The following is a 19,361-nucleotide window of genomic DNA, read 5'->3' as shown; positions in this document are numbered from 1 at the left end:
TAAAAAACTTTATCTTCTTATTTTTTGTATCTGACCAGACGCCACCAGCTGATAAGCAAAGATAAGCCAAACAAAAACTGAAATGTCTGTGCAGTGTGTCAAAAGTCAAATAAAAACAATTAGAGAAACTAGCTTTTAATATTTCAATCAAGTCAAATTATTTTAGGGAAAGCTTATTGTTTTGTGCATAATGCATAATATTCTTTTAAAAGACAGAAGATGTAATCTAATATGAAAACTGTTTTTATTGAAAAAAGAAGAAGAAAATGAAAATGAACAGAGAAAAAACAAAAACAGGAAGTCACAACTGTGCATTATGTATCACTTTAAATAGGGAGTTATGTAAAATTTATATTTTGTTTTGCCATTTTAAAAAGCAGTTATCTTTCATTAGGAAAAAAATACATATTTTCAGTGTAGAAATCAACTGTAGTTGAACATACATGGGGGGCATTACTGTAGCAATGTCATTTGTTAGTGTGCAGAGAGTTGTGAATCTGTTTGACCTGGATTCGTCTGTTTTATGAATGCCTATAAAAAAATAAAATTTAAAAAAAATCTTTTAAGATGTGAGACCAGAGGTTCATGACTGTGTAAAATAACAGTTTGTGCATACATAGACCATCAAAACAAATTAAAACTACAATGAAAAGTTTTTACCTGTGTAAAAGACTCACTATGTGAATTATACACTAATAATAAAAAAGAAGAGTACAAATGGCCTTATTATTATTGAAAACTTTACAAACTACACATTTTTTCAGCTTTTTACCGCTTCTTATACTCCTCACAGCTGAGTGGCTTTTTAAACATCTCATATTTACAGAATCTTTACACATACACCCAAAAAGTGAACTTCTACAGATTTGTGTACACATCTCCTGTATGTTTAAATTATTAACATATTTTAGCAAACCTGTTTTCCAAATCCTATAAATCAGACTGCACATCCAGACACACGAGTAGTTCTCTATGCACATTATTGGATGATATCACTAGAGAAGTGCTCCCATATATAGACATTCGCTTTACATCATATTATTCACAGATACTCTGTGAGATGCACTAATGTCTTTGCTCTTTAACTTGACAAGGACTGATTCATTGGTGATTTTATATCTTAAAAGAAAAAAAAACAAAAAGCAGAGCTTTCTGGCGATTATGACATTTATTTATGGAATTTAATCAGTACACATCAGTATTATTACTCATGATTACTTTTGAGGTAATTTTTTTTTCCAGTCTATCATGACTGTTATACAGTCACAAGGTATTTTTGGCTATTGCGTTTAGAGTTCGGACTTTGCTCACATCTGCCACCTTCAGGCCGTACTCAGGTGCTGAGAAAGAAGCTCCCATTGAGACGCAGGTGTTCCTGCACAACGTCAAGAGAAGAGAAGAAGAAGAGAATTATATAGAAAAAATAATAATTAGATCGACATGAAGTGGCAAGAAGTCTCCTAATGCATGCAACCAAAGGGACAAATCCCACATCTCGCCTGAGACTGGAAAATAAACACACCTGAACTTCATTGCAGATTCCCGGCTCGAGCGGGCTGAGCAGTGAAACTCTTGAGCCCCTGACCCCTCTAATATTCTCTGTAGGTTCCTTTCTGTGATACCTCCTCCTGTTATCAAAACAAAAACAGTGACAGTGAATAAATAAATAAGGTTGTAAAAATACACACATAAATAACAAAGGAGCAATGGCGGAGGCACTAACCTGGCATTATGATAATTCTGCCCTTTGTCTGTTGAGTAGAAATGATGTGAAAATTAAAGGTTTTATGAAAGATCAAGAACAATAACCTAACAGCTATTAGAGTTTCATATGTCTGGATGTAAAGAAAGACATTCATATGGGTACACGTACTTGATCAACAAGCCGTTTAATGAGAGGCAGTCCCTCCAAAGCGGAGCTGTCACAGCCACTAGTCAACACACGCTCGAACCCTAACGATATCAGCGCCTCCAGAGCTACTGCTGGGTCATGAACCATGTCAAAAGCTGCAGTAGGATCATGATTAGTGTCATAATAAAAGCCCAGGCTTAATAATATATCATTAAGACGTTCTATACCTTTTCGGAGCTATACCTGATAATAGCATTATGCAAGGCTTTTATTCCATTAAGAATTTGTGATGCTTTTTAAGTGTAACTGTAGCTGAAAAGAATTTTAAAAGCTTAAAGCTGAAAAGCACTTTGAAGAAGAAACCTTTACCTCGGTGGAAGGTGACAGGCAAGGGACGGGCAGCAGCTAGTGTGCAAAAAAGTAAGAAAACAAAAGAAAGAAATGGAAAAGTACAAAATGTCAAACAAAAGTGCAAAACTGTGAAATACAATTTGTATAATATAAGCAATATAAGCATTTTTTTCCTACCTTTATGAAAGCCATCACTCATAGCCAGCTGTACTGCTATACTCTATATCAAAGATTGTTGGCTTCACTTTTTTATACTGCATATTGCAAGTAACAATGCAAGGATAGTAACAAAAACTTGAGAGAATATATAGTGTCTGATTTTTGGAGGTTGGCCCTACCATGTTCTGAGGTCTCAGTAGGACCTTTGGAAATATGATGACCTTATGGTGCTGGTTGATTTCGCTTAACATGGGTCACAACTATCTTGTGGAGATGTAGTGCATTTCCTTCTCTGGACAGCTGACATATGACGGGCTACATGAAACCTTGTGTGAGATTAAAACTGGATTACCAAGCCTGCTGTAACACGTCTTTACCTGTGCATTTTCATATGCTATATTTGCATAGTAAAAATACAAATATTGGATACTCAAGCCTACTAGTTCAAACTCTCTGCACTCCTGACAACCTGTAAAAATTTCCTTTTTCACAAAAACAAAATTACTGAAACAAACGGGTGTCTGTTTCAATGTTATCCCTTAACTAACGGCAAAAATACAGAGCAAAGTGTCAATCAGCTGATTGGATGATTTGAACTTTTCTGGTATGCTTTTACATACATGTGAATGGGTTATTCAGACCAAAACAATGTAATTTAATAAATGTTTTGGAGGTAAGTGAAACAGTGTGCAGGAGTTACATTCAATTGTTTTGCACACTATCATGTCTGCACCTCCTAATACAGTTTCCGGAAGATCTTTTTTTGATCCCTTAATAAATAATTAACTCAAGTTAATGTCAAACGTTCATGTTTAGACTGCAAGTGCTTTAGGCCTTGTAAAATTATTGGTTTTCTTTTTAAGTGAAAACATGTGAAGAATGAAGGGTACAGAAATATTGGCTCTTGTGTGTTTTGCCAGCTTTTTCAGAACTTTACAATTTAACAGCAAGTTCATGTTTATTTTTATTTTTTGTGGCTAAATAAAAAGGTGCCACACTGAAGGAAATGGAAGGAAATCTAATGTGACATGATTAATATAGAAATACAATCCCAATCAAAAGTTTAAGACCACTTGAAAAATGGCAACAATGGCTTGTTTCAGTTTAACCGTTGTTTTCAATAAATTGCATTCTCAAATAAATGTTTTGTCTCACACCCATTTCTTCTTGTTGCATGTTGAAGCTCTACTTGGAAGCTTGTTAAGACCCAAACATGCAAAATATTACTTTTTGCCATTTTTTAGCATTTGATTGGGACTGTATTATGGTTCTGTCTTATCACTGAAAAGTGACTAAAAATCTTGGACATAGCAATGAAATTTCTGTGGCTTGTACACTGTGATAATATTTTGCCTTTCTGACTTGCATTTCATTTTTTAGGAAAGTATATTTACAATATTGCAGTATTAGAAACAATCTGGGGATACTATTTAGAATAAATCACAAGTCTCTACAATATAAACCAGAAATATTTAATTTTAAAAGAAGGCATATGTTTTTGTGTACTTTTTCTAAAGGTTGATGGTGTTTCCTCAATCTATCGAACTCATAGATATAATTCTCATAACTATTGGTTTATTTTTAGTGTTATTGTATATATTCTGTCTGGCCTTTTCATTGTTATTTAGAGTGATGTAACAAATCAGGTCAAATATATAAAGAGACCATACCCAATAACTCCATGCAGAGCTCTGCATCCACCCGTCCATCTTCTGTCAAGGCACCCAGAACGAGTCCATCGGCTCCTTGGCTCTTCATAAGCTCTATGTCCTTTCTCATCACGTCCACTTCAAGGTCGGAGTACAGGAAGTCGCCCCCACGAGGGCGTATCATTACATAGATGGGAATTTTGACATACTGCTTCACTACATGTAGCACACCTGGAGTAAAGTACAGGTGGAATTATGTGTCATGCAACAAATGCCCAGGCTTCCTATATAAAATAGGATAATGCTTAGTACAGACTATGGACTACTGAAGACATAGTTAATTGGGTTCAAGTTATAAAGGCATTATATGTATTTATACGAAACTCTGTGAATCAGAGGGTGGAATAAACTTGTTCAACAGTGGTTGCAGTATTGGACTAAACACAGAGAGTAGGTATGTATATTACACAGTCATAATAAACTGGTATGGCATAATGTAGGGGAAGCAGTGGAAAAGAGAACATCAAAAGTAATAAAAAACAATAATAGACATGAATAGACATAACAGCCGAAATAAAACTCTCCACAGCACAAGCAACATCCATCATGTCTCTGACTTTATCCCACCAAACTGAACCAGTATGACTTCAGAGACATGATGACAGCAAACCTGCAGAGAGGGCGGTAAGAACGACAAGGATCTACACACTTTAATGCTTTTCTTTCATGAACTGGGCTGCAGTCACATAGAAAGAAATTGCTTAGGAAGGTTTCTAACTGACTGAAGTGTGTCTAGGTGGCATAACAAGAGCCAATCGAGTTGTCTAAATACTAAGAAAAGGTTTTTATTCTTTTATTTTACCTCTCTTAGCAGAGGCTGCATTGGAGCATGCTTTATGAAAGAAAAGGACATAATGACATCCCAAAATTCAAAGAGATACACTACCTGACTATTATTAAAAACAAACATAGCCATAATTGACAGCTAACACATTAACTGTGTTTTTTTTTTTTAATTCTATTTTATGTCATAGTCTGCTGATGTTTAGATTTGTTAAAGGGTATATTTAGTATAAATAGTATTTAAGGATTTTCCAGAAGATGGCAGTAATGCAACTTGGCAGGTTCCAGTTGACTAAAACCTGAAAGATCTGCTGGTGCCTGATGCGACAGCTTTTTTTGTTGTTGTTGTTGCTAGGGGTATCTGCAGATGCTAGAAGAAATCCTGCTCACCTAGACTCGGAGTGAGTCCACCCTCCAGAAGACTAGAGCACAGCTCAAGTCGACCCGCACCTGCCAGGACAGACAAGTTCTGATTACACCTATATAGACTTTTACAGCCTGTAATCTTTGAGGAATTAAATAACAGCATGCCAATTTAATACTCATGGTATTGATATGTCTGAGCTAACACCTCAATATTATGCAACTTTTAACTCTGTTTTTAAGTAGAACTGCCTGTGCATGACCAATTTAGCAAGCACGCCACAGTGAGTTTAATAATAGTACGGCATGACAGTGTTCACTACTGTTCACTTTACTGACCTCCTCGTTCAGCATTGACAGCAGACTCCACTGAGTCCACGCACACCTCCATTAAAAAGCACTCTGCCATACTGACAGTCTAATAAGAGACAGGAATACAGTTAGTGAGCAAACAAGATTACGTGAAAACTCCTCAGTTAACACGTTCATTCATCTTTAGGTTTTAACTACTACTACAGCTACCTGTTAAATCCACGTCTTATCGACTCATGGAACCGTATCAGTCGTTTAAAAAACGATATGAAGTCAGGTCATGTTTTGTGAGACTTACTTCAGCTCATACAGCTAGTCCGTAGATCACCGTTTTCCGGGTCGTTGAATTCAAAACGCGCGATTAGACGGGTGAGAATATATAAACGTTTTATGATGCATTACTGGGCGAAATGAGACGTATGCCCGCCCATGCAGGGTACGCCTGAAAGCAAAACAAGTCCCCCTCCCCCCAAACGTTCTAGTCTGTGTAATATAATTTCGAAAGCCTGGTATATTATTTATATGTATATATATTTTGTTGTATATATATTTTTATTTATGTTGAGTATGTTTCGTTCCTGACAAAGAAAAAAACATAGTTTATATTTTGTGAGTAAATTTCTTATGACGTCAGAAGGTCAAAGTTGAAGCTGCACGTTAGGAAACCAGCCGGGTGACAGCACAGTAACAAACGTGCTGAAGCTTTTGCAGCACTGTTGGATAACTTCAGCGCTAGCGACGAGTCTTAGAGCACAGAGATGTTAATTTCGTCGTTGCGGACAACGATTTTTTGCGGGTGCAGAAGTGCTGGAAAGGGCTTTCAGTACAGCACCGTGAGTATGACTTGTGTTAGCCGCTAATTTTAGCCAATAGCTTAAGTAAGCATCATTGGGAAGGTCACACGCTGCCAGTAATATACACAATATGTCACATTACACATCTGTCAGCTGCTCTTTTTTCAGCTTTGTTTTTAGTATGTGTCTGAATTAGTTAGGACAGGTAACATTAGCTGTCTAGATGTACTCAAGAGTAGTCACGTCCATCAGCTAACTTAAAAAATGAATTCAGAATGAAAGAACTAATATCATAGACCCTTTAAGAATGTTTTTGATTTATCAGTAACTAAATTTCCAGAAAAGATAGTGATATCAAATTCAGCAATACCGACTTACTGCCTTTTTTTAAAAGCTTGAAGTACAGTAGGTTAATTAGGTCTTACATGTCTAAAACTATAGAATCACCTTACATGTGTTGTGCTTTCGTAATTTGTTAACATGCTGCTTATATGTGAGTATATGTTTTTGATGCACTATATAGGAGGACAGCTAGACACTGGTGAGGTGTGAGGTAGCAGTGACAGATGGGTTCAAGGTGGGGGTGTCACTGCATCCAAAGCCACAGTGAAGAAGAAAGTGCAGGCAGCCGTGGGTGTGGGTGGAGACCAATACCAGGGGTGATTTGTGACAGATAAGATAAACCTTTATTAGTCCCACATGTGGGAAATTTGTTGGGTCATGGCAGAAAGTGGACAGTGCAAAGTTACAAGCAGCAAAAATTAAGAAAATCGGTGGAATAGAATAGGATAAAAGGAATAACATGCAATATAAAATAGAATAAAATACTCTGTTTCGTCAGATAAATTACACTTAGTGGTACTGCACGTGTGTGTGTCTGTCTGCATATGTGTGGTCATCCACAGAGTCTTTGTTGTGCAGTCTGACAGCAGATAAGAGGAACAGCTCAGGTTGAGCGGACAAAATTAAAGAAGAAAGGTTGCGATGGGTTGGACATGTGCAGAGAAGGGATAGTCGATGTACTGGATGAAGGATGCTGAGTGTAAATGACATTTAAAATGACACATTTTTTTTTAATAATAAGGTAAAGTTGACGCTTTAATGCTTGCGTTGTCCATCATCATTTCAAGCCACTTCTCCCTTTTATTTACATTAGCGTTCACCGCTTCGAAAATGGCTCTTGAAGAGAGGTCACAGCACCGTCACAGTGGAGGGAGGAGCGTCCACTTCAGCAGCAGCAGCTTCTGTCCCCAATGCAGCCTCAAATCGCATAGTGGGTCGATGGTTACTTGGCTGCAGTGGACTGGTGGTTGGGGCTATTGTCTTGGGTGGTGTCACAAGGTACGCATGTTTTAAAATTAGTATGTCTGTATGTACTACTTACTTAAGTACTGTTAACAGGCATTTACTACATTGCTGCATTTTTATGTATTTATTTTTTTATTAGACTGACAGAATCTGGGCTTTCCATGGTTGATTGGCATCTGGTGAGAGAGATGAAACCACCACAGTCAGAAGCAGAGTGGGAAGCTGAGTTTTCAAAGTACCAGCAGTTTCCAGAATTCAAAATGTAAGATCCCATTTTTCAGAATCACAGTACATAAAGGCCTGATAAATTTAATTAAATGTGTCTCTGTGTTATGTGTTGGTCTGGTCTCTAATGCGGCAATTAGTTAATTTGGTATTATTATGTGTTTTGTTTGTTTAGATTGAACCATAACATGACTTTGCCAGAGTTTAAGTTTATCTTCTACATGGAGTGGGGACATCGTATGTGGGGCAGGCTGGTTGGCTTGGCATACATCCTCCCCACTATTTACTTCTGGAAAAAAGGATACTTCACTCGCTCCATGAAGGGAAAAGTGCTGGGTCTTTGTGGATTTGTCTTCTTCCAGGTAAGACACAGCTGTGGAAATGAGAAGATCACTGGAAATAATCATTACCTCCTGCCTGATTTAGACTTCTGCAGTGAATCTTTGTAGAGTCTACATCATAACCTGCAGAAGTAGCCATTAGTAAACGTATTTGTCCCTCAATGCTTTCTACCTCTTTGTGCATTCTCTCATTTATATTCTGGTAGTTGCAGCTTCTTTTCACACTGACATTGCTGACATTTCTGAGTCCTTATATGTTATGCTATAATTATCATTCCGTATATTGAGACGTTAATCTGTCACTGACAAGTTTAAAAACTCTGGCGTAAAAGTAGCCAGAATTGTACAGAAGGAATCAGCTGTACTGAACAGGCTGCGTTGTTAGTTTCAGATGTGTTTTGGATTTACGTCATAGCTAATTCTCAGTCACTTGTAGCATTGTTTTTTTTCTTTTTTCTTTAAATAGGTTGATTGTACTAATATTTAATTATTGTCACCATCGGGTTTATTATAAATGTAAAGTAAGGGATGTGTATACATGTGTTTGTTTTGTCAGGGCCTTCTGGGGTGGTACATGGTGAAAAGCGGGTTGGAGGAGAAGCCCGAGTCTCATGACATCCCTCGTGTCAGCCAGTATCGTCTGAGCGCCCATCTTGGTTCTGCCTTATTGCTCTACTGTGCCAGTATGTGGACAGGGCTTACTCTGCTGCTGCCAGCTCACAGGGTACAGAGGGACTCTTGCCTACAGAAAAAACACAAATGATAAATTTTGGAGAAATGTAAAGTGAAACAGTCTTTTTTTTTTCTTTTCTTTTCTTTTTTTTTTACTTGAATAATGGCACCTTTTTCACAGATAGCAGAAACCAAAAAACTCATGCAGCTCAGGAGGTTTGCCAAGGGTACTGGTGGACTCGTCTTCCTCACTGCTCTTTCAGGTACTGCTGGATCTTAAGTGAATTCAGTGTCACAAATGGGGTCGCAGAATCTGTCTACCGAAGTGCTGCTTTCAGTCTCGAGCCACTTTGGGGAAACAAAGTGAACTACCTGTAACTATAGCAAAATTGCACAGAAATTTCCTCAAAAAGCAGGATGTTAATAGTAAAGACGACCATCATAGAAGCATAGGTGTTCTTTAAAGTGGCACTTGTTCTGACAGAACATAGGAAGCTCTTGGTAAATGGCAATGATGCTAGAGGAGCAGTTAGAATTTTACATGTGCAAATGGTTTTCAGTCCCGGAAGAGTAGGAGTCCACAATACATCTTCAAAGTGTTCTGCTTATTTGCGTCTGCACAAAGCACAATGTGTTACATAAAATTCTTCAACTGTAAATTCACAACAAGACTGACTAATGAATATTAGAGTGACAGTCACTCAGAGTCATTCATGGCAACTCACAGCTGACTCCATTAGAGTAACCCTAAGTGTACATAGTGTCACATTTCCTCTCTTAACAGGCGCGTACTACGCCAGTCACCTCACAGTCTGTACGAAGCTTCACACTTTGACTCTGAAACTTATGGTTAGAGGAAAGACATTTGGGCTGCTACCCCATGTAATGTTTTTGGGATAAAATTTGAGTACTCTATCTTGTCTTTTGGTAAATGTTGAAACAAAAAGCTTATTCATCTGATTTGATTTTAATCGAAAGGTCTTTTGTAAACTTGGCTCTTAGATGGGTTGAGCGGTTGTGTAGAAAAGTAAAGTTAATGTAATTAAAGGCAATACAAATGTGGTTTAATCTCTATTCATGGAGATGTATTTGAATCATTTATGCATGTACCTTTACACAGGTGCCTTTGTCGCTGGTTTGGATGCTGGGCTTGTTTATAACTCCTTCCCTAAGATGGCAGATAGATGGATTCCTGATGATCTGCTGGCCTTCTCTCCGACCCTCAAGAATTTCTTCGAAAATCCCACCACTGTGCAATTTGATCATAGAATTTTGGTATGCTATTATAGCTAAAAAATGTTGGCATTTCATTGTTTTTATTCTAATTAAACATAATATTTCCAAGTTTTGTAACTTTTTTAGATTGATGTGTAATGAAATGTTAATATGTACCCCTCAAGATGTCTTTTTCTTTTCCCAGGGGATTACTTCTCTGACTGCAATTACAGGCTTGTATCTGTTCTCAAGGAGAATGATGCTTCCCAAGAGGGCTAAGATTGCCATCAGCCTCCTGGCAGCAATGGCCTATACACAGGTAGGCTAGAAGACACTGTAATTGCTATACAAATAGGTCCATTACCCTTCAGTATAAACAAATTGTGCTTTTGTGCTTTTCAGGTTGCACTGGGTATCGCCACGCTGTTACTTTATGTCCCCACTCCGCTGGCTGCAACTCACCAGTCTGGCTCAGTGGCTCTTCTCTCGCTGGCTATTTGGGTTCTGGCAGAGCTTCGCAGAATGCCCAAATAAATTTCTGCTGTTTTACAGAGAAAACCTATCCCTGGTTACTGTAGGTCAAAGTTTTAAGAGGCAGTAGTGAACTCGAAAAACATGAAAATGTGTTCTTTATTTAATGATGGACTTTTCTGTATATGCTGAAGTATCTGTTCAGTGGGGTATGTCAGCCCCCACTTAAAAAGCTCAAACAATTTCACCCCTGCACATTGTAATCTTTTTTTTTTTTTGCCCCAGTCATGAGTAATAGAAATCACAATACAAGTTAAACTTTATTTAAATAAAGATAATATTCCTAAAGAGGGAAAAAAAGAAATCACATTCATTAAATTCAGTTTTACTTGAGATTTTTTCCACCGGTCATCCATGTACCACTTGCTGTGCTCATGATACTTTACACAGGAGAGGCCTTAAAAAAAATATGCATCAAGGCCGTCATCAGGAATACACTCAAATGATTTCAAAAGCTTTTGCTGTCAGAGAAACCCAACTTGTGAAGTGTTTTGCTGTGCCAGGAATTTCACTAGAACATACAAAACAAAACAAAATTTTCAGCTTTAATAACCTGGCAGTTGAAGGCTGTGTACATGGTTTGGAGTCAGCTGGTTCTTCAGAAATGTAGACTGAATTACTGTATTTGTTGATGTTCACACTTTTAAAAAAATGTGCTGGATGACATTTTGGTTATGAAATTGTCACATGGTCGGGTGAATCTGCATAGATACTACTGCCTGTTAGTGGAAGGAGACCTGGCTCCTGGGATGGTTTATGTATTTATGTATATTTAAGCTGTAAATGTTTCCTGTTGACATTATGATGAATGAATCATAATTTGAATATTATTATGGACATTGCCTATTTCCCTTTTTTTGGACTTACAGATGTGTAAAAAGGGGGAATTAATGATGACTCTCCCAAAGCACTGAAAGTGTACCAGAATGAATAAAAGCAGGTTCTCACTTAAGCTGATATACACTGTTTTTTTCCTGCTGTGACAGGTCAAAATGTCAAATGTTATTGCTACAGGTACTTTGTACTTTATCTCGCTGAAAGGACTTATTTTAATAAATACAATTTATGTATAGTCTGATAAATTCACACGCCAGTCCATTTTGCATAGTAACTGTGTTTTTTGTTTTTTTTATTATCTCTGTACAAAATATACATATTTTGAATATGTTATGCAACCAGTTTAGGCTAGCTAGACAGTCAGTACCACGGGTTAGTAGGTTTTCATTGTTCTAGACACAGTACATGCGGGTATAGACAGGTTTTCCTTGTGTTTGGGGAAAAGAACATAACTGTGGGCAGGAACAATCAGAGCCAAACCATTCTTCCAGAACGTATAAATGTAAAAACTGCAGAACATAAAAAAATAAGAAATTGCAGGGCTGGAAGTGCATATTTTAACCAGGGCCGTTATAGTGTGCTCTGAGAGGAAGGAGACGTTGGGTGAGTGGAGAACATTATTGCTATTTCATGTTTGTTTCAGCTTTTAAGACACTTGGCCGATTTAATTACGGCCCGAGTGCCTTACATCATCTCACATTTGTGTTGCTTAGTTCTAGTGTGAAAAGAAGCAAATAAGTGGTTGCAAATTGCTCTAAAATAATTAATCTGAGCCTAATGGATGGGTTCACAACCTAAAATTGCACTTGACAGCATGCAGGTAAACTACATGTAGTCTACCTCTTATCTCTGATTGCCCCTTGTCCAGCTTGATACCCAGTAACTCCCTCTGTCTTCACCCACAGGTGGGCTAAATGTCTTACCTTAAGTGGCTTTATGTACCTTTTTAATTGATATCTTTTCTTTGGTGTTACAGAGAGAGGGAGAATAAGAAATGGAGTGAACAACGGAGGCACAGAAAAAAGAAAACTGCTATCAAACTTTGTCTTGCACTTGCTACACACAATCACTTTATGCCTCCTTGAAATAGAAATAGTCAGATTTAATGCAAAAAGGGTGTGGAGACTTTTGTGTTTTTTCAAGTGGTAGAACCTGTGACAACCACATGACATTTCAGATTACAAGAAGTTCACAAATACAATCTGCAATCTAATAAACTTCTCTTTGAATGTATATTCATAGACTAGTACGATTGTGGTATGTCATTCCCATGTCGAGAGAAGCTGCTAGGGTCAAAACGGCTCATTAAATTATAGTGCAATCCCCACATTGTACAGCCTAATATCACACCACTGGGAATGCTAGAAAATGTACAACAGTCAATAGACAACTACTGTTAGGATTGTAATAGTTTGGAAGGCCGGGAATTACTCTACCAAAATCCTGTGAATGAAGGTGGGTGTTGTGTCACAAGAGTCTTACATTTGTAAGACAGATGACATCTCCTTCTGTTACACATGCACGCACACATAGACAAAGGGTGAGGCACCTGTGAATGACTAGGACAGCAGACAGACGAGCAGACTTTGGAGTATCTCTGTAAATACATAAGTAGATATTAGTGACATCATCATGCGATATTGAAATCAGTCCCTTGTGGAAAAGAACGAGTTTGAAGCTCCCTCCGTAAGACGGAATCGCTCGGATCACCAGTTTGTTGGTTGCTCCCTCAGGAAGTGTCTTTTTCTCTCTTGTCCACCAGGTGGCTGTAGATTCATTTCTATTTGTATGGCCAGCAGATGAGCCATGAGTCTTATGGCTCCAGGAAGGTGTTACCCACATGCACAGAGGCAAGATCAGGTTCACAATGCCATCTCTCAGCCATTATGGAGGAAAGGGGAAAAGTGATCTGAGATCAGGGTTTAGGAAGAGCATCCTTCTTCTGAGTTCAACCATTAAAAGGCTGTGATAGTCCCTCCGTCAGCAAGAGCAATAAAAGTTCAAATAAAACAGGCAGGGGCTGGTTGGGTGTTAGATGTGCAGGTGGCTGTGAGCCCACTGCTTGCTTGCTTTCTCTGTGTCTCTGGGATAAAACATAAGGTTCTGCATGATGAAGATGGGCGCTGGGGACTCTCCTTTGTTGCTTGGAGGAAGCCACTGGGGGGTCCAGTTAGAGGGAGGGGGCCCTCTCTGTGTCCTCAGGACTCAGCTCTCAACAGACACACGAGCACAAGCTTGCAAGTCGGGAGACAGCCACACACACGCAACACACATGCAATCAGACTCTTTCTCTCTCTCTCTTCAATCCCGTATTCCTCTTACACACCCACACACACGTACCCCTCTCTGGTGCCAGTGTCCTCACTGGTCCAGATGTTTAGATGACATTGTCAAACAGCTGCATGGACTGCATGATGTTCTCATCCTACAAAGAGGCAAGAGATGTGCATGAGTTTATATGCAATTTGTGGTTTTATGGAGAGTTATGTGCAGAAAATAGTTCTTGGTCAGGTGCAGTGATTTCCTAGAAAGAGCAAGATGTCTCCCCTGACTTTCTTTATGCTACAATTAGCTCACTCTCCAGTTGTAGTTACATGATTAGCGTGGTGGGATTCTAAAAAAGTGCATTTCTAAAAATGTTTTCAATACTTCTTCAGGATTTGGAATGCTCTACCTTTTTGCAAGACTCAATGAATTCATCTATGGTGACCACCCCATCTTTATTCCGGTCCATTTTCTGAAATGAAAATACAACAACCAGACATTTATTTGGCTAACAGCATCATTATTTTCCCCAAAATAATATGGTGCCATCAATATTTTTGTGCTTTTAAACAATCATTAAACAAGGGGGAAAGAAAACATTGTTTTGTTTGACCTGGAAGAAGCTCTCCACATGTTCTCTTGGGGCATCGTCCTGCATGGTGGGGTATGTGTATTTCCCCATCATGTCATAGATGGACTTCATGATGTCCAGCATCTCCTGTAAAGTGTATCGAGAAACAGAGAAAACAGTATTGAGAATTTCCAATAAAAATGATTTTTTTTTATTGTGTGATGGAAAATGTCATTGATAAATATTCTGCCAGAAATCTCCACATACTTGCAAAATATTGATAATGAGTAATCATCAGCAAGTAATTCAAAGGGACCAAGAAATCAACAAATCCAACACAATCACATGTGTGTTACCTCTTTGGTGATGCAGCCATCCTTGTTCAAGTCATAGAGGTTGAATGCCCAGTTTAACCGGTCATTAATGGTCCCTCTCAGGATGATAGACAGGCCAAATACAAAGTCCTGCGACAAAAGCGGGAACGATTTCCTGCATTGTGTTATCTTTACTTAAATGTTGACACAGTAAATAAAGCCAAACCTTTATCACAGCCTAATCTGGGTGTACAAATTCATATTTGTGTGCAAACATAAGTGATGACAAATTTCAGAAGAGCACACATTTTCCTTTATTCCTCAAAAGAAGCTGATATGTAAGAATAGAATAGAGCTTACCTCGAAACTAACCGAGCCGTTTTTGTTCGTGTCGAAGGCTTCAAACAGGAAATGTGCATACATACTTGAATCTGCAAAGGTAGAGGCTTACTGTAACCCACGTGCCCTCAAAACATGTCTTTGAACAGCTGCGATTAGCAGCAGTCTAAATATAGAGTAGATATAAAAATAATTTCAAATACAACTGGAGGCGAGTGGTTAACATTTCATCAACCTAAATATTGTGAAATGAAAAATCACTTCGCCTCTCTGCAGTGCACACACCTCAGTCAAGCCGAGTAGACTTAGAGTAAGATAATTATATTCGCTTCACTGTCATGGCAAAAAGCTAAATTAACATTAACAACTGTTGTTTGAACTTTTAGTTTTCATTTAATTTTGAAATAAATGAAACTACTGGCACTGTTGGACCTCTTCGTGCTTATTGCTGGGAGAACTCACCTCCCTGAGGGAAGAACTGGGAGTAAATGTTCTTAAAGTTCTCCTCATTTACCACACCACTTGGGCACTCCTGGGAAAAAAAAATAAAGAAAACACATTTTAAAAAATGTAAACTCATTAATTCCCATCTTGCACAGGATATGCACACATTCAGCTAGAACCCCTGTTTTCTCACTGTCTTCTGTAACCAGACTTACATTTTTGAAGCCCCTGTAGAGGACTTGGAGCTCCTTTTTGGTAAACTTAGTTTGCTCCTGCAGCTTGTCCATGCTTTCAGGGCGATGGCACACAGTGGATAACTCAAAGTCATCTTCCACGCTGTCTGTGAGGGACAGATAAGTTTTAGTTAGCATCTACACCATATTAACCCCCAGTGTAGCCATGACCTGGCCAAGATATCTAGCTGAAGTTATCAAACAGATCTTGAGCTTATCATAAAGTTTAAATCTTATACAGCAGACATGAAGAACACTACTAATTATTGTGATATTTTAATAAATTAAACATAAACAAACACTATTTTCCATACATAGCTGTGAGATTACTAGCGCTAGAAATTTCCACACATCTGCACATTTGCAGCATCTTAAGTATTATCTGAAAAGCTGAAGCACACTACAGACAACGAGGGGCCTGTGAGGAAGTGGAAGAAGAGGTTTATCACTCATAAAAATGGAAGAGACATTTAAAAAGTTCAAGGTAAAGACACTGACAGATATTTCTTATTTCATTTGCATTCTAGCTGGAACCTATTAGCTTTCACCTGACTTTGACCTCGGCACTGTAAACATGGTATTTCTGGTATATAAAATACCAACACACAAACATTCCAGTACCCAAATATATGGCACACGCCTCAAATCACAAAAAGAAAAACAGTTCTGACCCACAATCCACAACACCAGATAGTTGTAGAGTTTTTGGAGTTTGTAAGGGTGTATGTAGATTTATGTGTAGCCTGAATGTTTTGATGTGCCTTTATCCACACGAGCGTCTGTGCCAGTCTTCTCAACTGACTAAAGAGGCAAGTAGGAGAAAGCAGAGATGTATAGAGTGAAAGAGCACTTGCTTTGACTGATTGAGGGGGTAGTCGAAGGCTTGCAGCACGGCAGCAGTTTGAGGAATCGCTGCTTTATGGTTTTTTTGCTTTGGCTGGTGGAAGGGTTACCTGAAATCACCAACCATAGCACAAGAGTTAGATACACATACACGCAGTCTGTGATATACACACACACACATGCCTATAAAGTCATGCAACGGACAGATTCAACAACAGACGGATTCATGCTGCTGACTTGGCTTAGCAAAGGGAGACCACCAACTTCAAGCTGTAGATAGTACCACCTGCTCTCAGCTCACCCCAATAAACACACAGTTTACCTCATAAGACTGACTTGTATCACGGTGCCATATCCAGTGCACTGACTTTAGAAATATTAGTGCCGAGTATACCAATTCAAAACATAAACCAGCATTGTACTCACATTCAGGTTAAACAACCACTTAATGGTAAATGGCCTGTATTTGTATAGCGCTTTACTTGGTCCTAAGGACCCCAAAGCGCTTTACACTATACACAGTCATCCACCCATTCACACACACATTCACACACTGGTGGTAATGGAAAGCAATTTGCAAGAAGGGTGTACAGAAAAACAACCCAAGCCAGAGCCCATAACATCTACCAGAGATTGTTTTGTGTGTCACAAAATGGATATTAGTAGACGTAAAACACATTGGCACAGATAAACCTGGGTACTTACTGCAAAGAAGTCCACATATCCCTTTAAGGAGGACCCCAGCAGTCTGAGGGATGAAGTAGGACATGATGGACTGAAAACCAACACAACCACAGCACCCCCACTGATTTATCTCGCCTTTGTTATGTCTCACCCTGTTATCTCTCTGCTCTGTGGAGCGTCAGGGGCTCTGGCCCTCCTGACAACATGTGGCTCTGGCATCATTTGCAACCAGAACAGGCAGAGCACGCTCTCCAAGCATACCAGATTCTTCTATCGAGCAGTCTCACAGAGGCTCAGCCATAGGCACAAGGGTCTGCTTGTGGGCAAGTGTGTTGGTTTTTTTTTTTGCAAACAGGTTCATCAGCTGACAACAATGCAGACATAACTATCAAATGCTTAACAACCAGTGAAATGTGCAAAAATAAGTCAGAAAATGTCCAGTGTAACCCACAAAAGATTAATCATGGAGTAAGTGGAGCCATAAAATGAATGAATAAATTAATGACCTTTATGATATTTTAATATCTTAACTTCCAGAAACCTTCAGAACATCTATTAAATGGACCTTGAGATGAGTGTTTCATTACCTACTTGTAATTTCTTCATAGAGTATTGTTAGTCTAATTAACAGCGTGTATCGCTCAGTATAGTTCATCATATTCAACATAAATAGCAACTATAGGTGTCAAAGAAGTGACAACAGTGTGCAATGCATCAATTTGAAAGAGAGTAAAGAAGCATACCAACAATGTGTGAACACTAGTTACACCTAAATTGTTTGTAGTGCTCCAAAACCAGACATTTTTTGTAGTTATAACACTGCAATCAACATATTAGTACAGCAAAATGCTAAATCATAACATTTCTATGATTGGAAACTCTCTTGGGTAACATTACAGATTACAGTTTGAACTTATCAGCATGTGTTATACTGATATGAAGGCCAAAACAGAGACACAAACAAACGGAAATGAACAAAAAAAAATGCTGTGATGTCTACTGCCTGTGCTCCACATGGAACACTGAGTTTTAAATACTTGTGAGACCCATAAAAAGCCAAATCTGCTGGAGACTGTCAGTGATTAGATGTGCTTGTTTAGAGACACATTTTTCTGGCTCCCTTTTAAAGCCCTCTCTCCATCTTTGTTATTTTGTCTGTATTTTTGTCCTTTTCTGGCGTTAACATTTCTTGTTCTGATGTCTCAGTAAATGTGCTTTAGATGTCATGGATACGATTCTCCTGAAATAGAGATATTTGATCTCAGAGGCATTAACCTTAATATGCACACCTACCTATCTATCTATCTATCTATCTATCTATCTATCTATCTATCTATCTATCTATCTATCTATCTATCTATCTGGCTGTTTAATATCCTCCATACTAAAAGAGTCCTATGTCAAAAACAAGTAGGTTACTCTACTCCTTGAGCTACTGAAGTGACATGTGATATTTGTTCTCTAGCCTTTGAAGTTAAAATTGTTTTTTGAGTGGCACTGACAATGAGACCAGAACTTATTTCATTCTGGCCTGAGTAGGCAGAAAAGTAAAAAAAACACTGTTCCTTATTGAGCAGCATCACAATGCTCTTACCCAGCATGCCCTGTAGTGATTGTGCAATTAGAGTGCGATAGTTTCCCTCAGGGCACACTGACAGACCATCACAACACTTCAGGAAATAAGAGAACAGCTCTATTTTTAGTTGTGCTGTGTAAAATATGCTGCCACCATTTTACTAAATGGTGGCAGCATATTTTTGGCAATATTTAGTAACTTTTAAAGGAACTTCATAAACAAAAGGAATGCAGAAAATCACATGTAAGCCCTGAACCACAGGGAAGACAGCAAGCATTACGGATACACTGTACTGCTTAGTGTATCTGCAAGTCCAACACTGGGACTTTTAGTTATGATCTCTAGGAGTGAAGCAGTGCAGAGCTACATTTTAAAAGTGGTTCGGTTAGTTCCCCAAGCACCTTTAGTTTCAAATGAGTCCGGGGACCTTTACCTTTACTTTCCACTTCTCCTTCCTCTTTTTCTTCTAAACTGCAATCAAGCTGGTTAGTAAGGTTGGAGGCAAAAAAAACCCCCAAAAACAAAAGAGGGAGAGAGAATGATGCTCAAAATCAGTGCAGCAGAGGAATTTCCCAAAATGCCTCCATTGTTACAGCCTTGCTGTCTGGTAAAAGCTTGACTGTTCCAAACAGCACGGTCC

The 19,361-nt window shown here is 38.5% G+C and overlaps 3 protein-coding genes across 10 annotated transcripts in view; 1 reads left to right on the top strand and 2 right to left on the bottom strand.

The window, feature by feature from the left end:
• Positions 1-738: 738 nt before the first annotated feature.
• cutc (cutC copper transporter homolog (E. coli)) lies at positions 739-5,984 on the bottom strand. Of its 3 annotated transcripts, none has more exons than XM_085181770.1 (10): positions 5,828-5,984; positions 5,557-5,635; positions 5,245-5,304; positions 4,874-4,903; positions 4,033-4,242; positions 2,222-2,257; positions 1,874-2,007; positions 1,724-1,751; positions 1,523-1,628; positions 739-1,375 (listed from the first exon to the last, which is right to left on the bottom strand). In XM_085181770.1, the coding sequence occupies exons 2-10, from the start codon at positions 5,624-5,626 to the stop codon at positions 1,264-1,266; spliced, it is 786 nt and encodes a 261-aa protein (XP_085037896.1). In that variant the 5' UTR covers positions 5,627-5,635; positions 5,828-5,984; the 3' UTR covers positions 739-1,263. The 3 variants fall into 3 exon arrangements, with proteins under 3 accessions (XP_085037896.1, XP_085037895.1, XP_085037897.1); XM_085181769.1 differs by having other exon boundaries at positions 5,740-5,960; XM_085181771.1 differs by lacking the exon at positions 4,874-4,903 and having other exon boundaries at positions 5,740-5,948.
• Positions 5,985-6,154: 170 nt separating this feature from the next.
• On the top strand, positions 6,155-11,567 carry cox15 (cytochrome c oxidase assembly factor COX15). 2 transcript variants are annotated; one of them, XM_085181767.1, is made up of 10 exons: positions 6,155-6,362; positions 7,229-7,365; positions 7,480-7,664; positions 7,771-7,893; positions 8,032-8,218; positions 8,754-8,921; positions 9,051-9,132; positions 9,990-10,144; positions 10,290-10,403; positions 10,487-11,567. In XM_085181767.1, the coding sequence occupies exons 2-10, from the start codon at positions 7,357-7,359 to the stop codon at positions 10,616-10,618; spliced, it is 1,155 nt and encodes a 384-aa protein (XP_085037893.1). In that variant the 5' UTR covers positions 6,155-6,362; positions 7,229-7,356; the 3' UTR covers positions 10,619-11,567. The 2 variants fall into 2 exon arrangements, with proteins under 2 accessions (XP_085037893.1, XP_085037892.1); XM_085181766.1 differs by lacking the exon at positions 7,229-7,365.
• The window catches only part of LOC146505359 (A-type potassium channel modulatory protein KCNIP2-like), a 109,525-nt gene continuing 100,911 nt past the window's right edge, over positions 10,748-19,361 (bottom strand). For 4 of the 5 annotated variants that reach the window (XM_085181776.1, XM_085181775.1, XM_085181774.1 and 1 more), the window contains exons 2-8: positions 15,601-15,725; positions 15,404-15,473; positions 14,963-15,033; positions 14,645-14,752; positions 14,331-14,435; positions 14,127-14,189; positions 10,748-13,877 (exon numbers count right to left, since the gene is read on the bottom strand). In XM_085181776.1, the coding sequence (XP_085037902.1) occupies positions 13,830-13,877; positions 14,127-14,189; positions 14,331-14,435; positions 14,645-14,752; positions 14,963-15,033; positions 15,404-15,473; positions 15,601-15,725 (590 nt within the window). In that variant the 3' untranslated portion in view covers positions 10,748-13,829. Of the gene's footprint in view, positions 13,878-14,126; positions 14,190-14,330; positions 14,436-14,644; positions 14,753-14,962; positions 15,034-15,403; positions 15,474-15,600; positions 15,726-16,468; positions 16,572-19,361 lie in introns of all 5 variants that reach the window. The other variant, XM_085181772.1, reaches the window with a different exon arrangement.

The sequence above is a fragment of the Neolamprologus multifasciatus genome, chromosome 13, assembly GCF_963576455.1.
Source record: "Neolamprologus multifasciatus chromosome 13, fNeoMul1.2, whole genome shotgun sequence".
Lineage (NCBI taxonomy): Eukaryota > Metazoa > Chordata > Actinopteri > Cichliformes > Cichlidae > Neolamprologus > Neolamprologus multifasciatus.
This window is presented reverse-complemented; position numbering and strand designations above follow the sequence as displayed.

Excerpts from the sequence above, each read along its gene's own strand:
- cox15 (XM_085181766.1), top strand. The coding sequence starts at position 6,288 with ATGTTAATTTCGTCGTTGCGGACAACGATTTTTTGCGGGTGCAGAAGT. Across the intron at positions 9,133-9,989 it reads CTTCCTCACTGCTCTTTCAG|GTGCCTTTGTCGCTGGTTTG; the intron begins GTACTGCTGGAT and ends ACCTTTACACAG. Across the intron at positions 10,145-10,289 it reads AATTTGATCATAGAATTTTG|GGGATTACTTCTCTGACTGC; the intron begins GTATGCTATTAT and ends TTCTTTTCCCAG.
- cutc (XM_085181770.1), bottom strand. The coding sequence starts at position 5,626 with ATGGCAGAGTGCTTTTTAATGGAGGTGTGCGTGGACTCAGTGGAGTCT. Across the intron at positions 4,243-4,873 it reads TGCAGCCTCTGCTAAGAGAG|GTGTGCTACATGTAGTGAAG; the intron begins GTAAAATAAAAG and ends ACTTTACTCCAG. Across the intron at positions 1,629-1,723 it reads CAGAATTATCATAATGCCAG|GAGGAGGTATCACAGAAAGG; the intron begins GTTAGTGCCTCC and ends TTTTGATAACAG.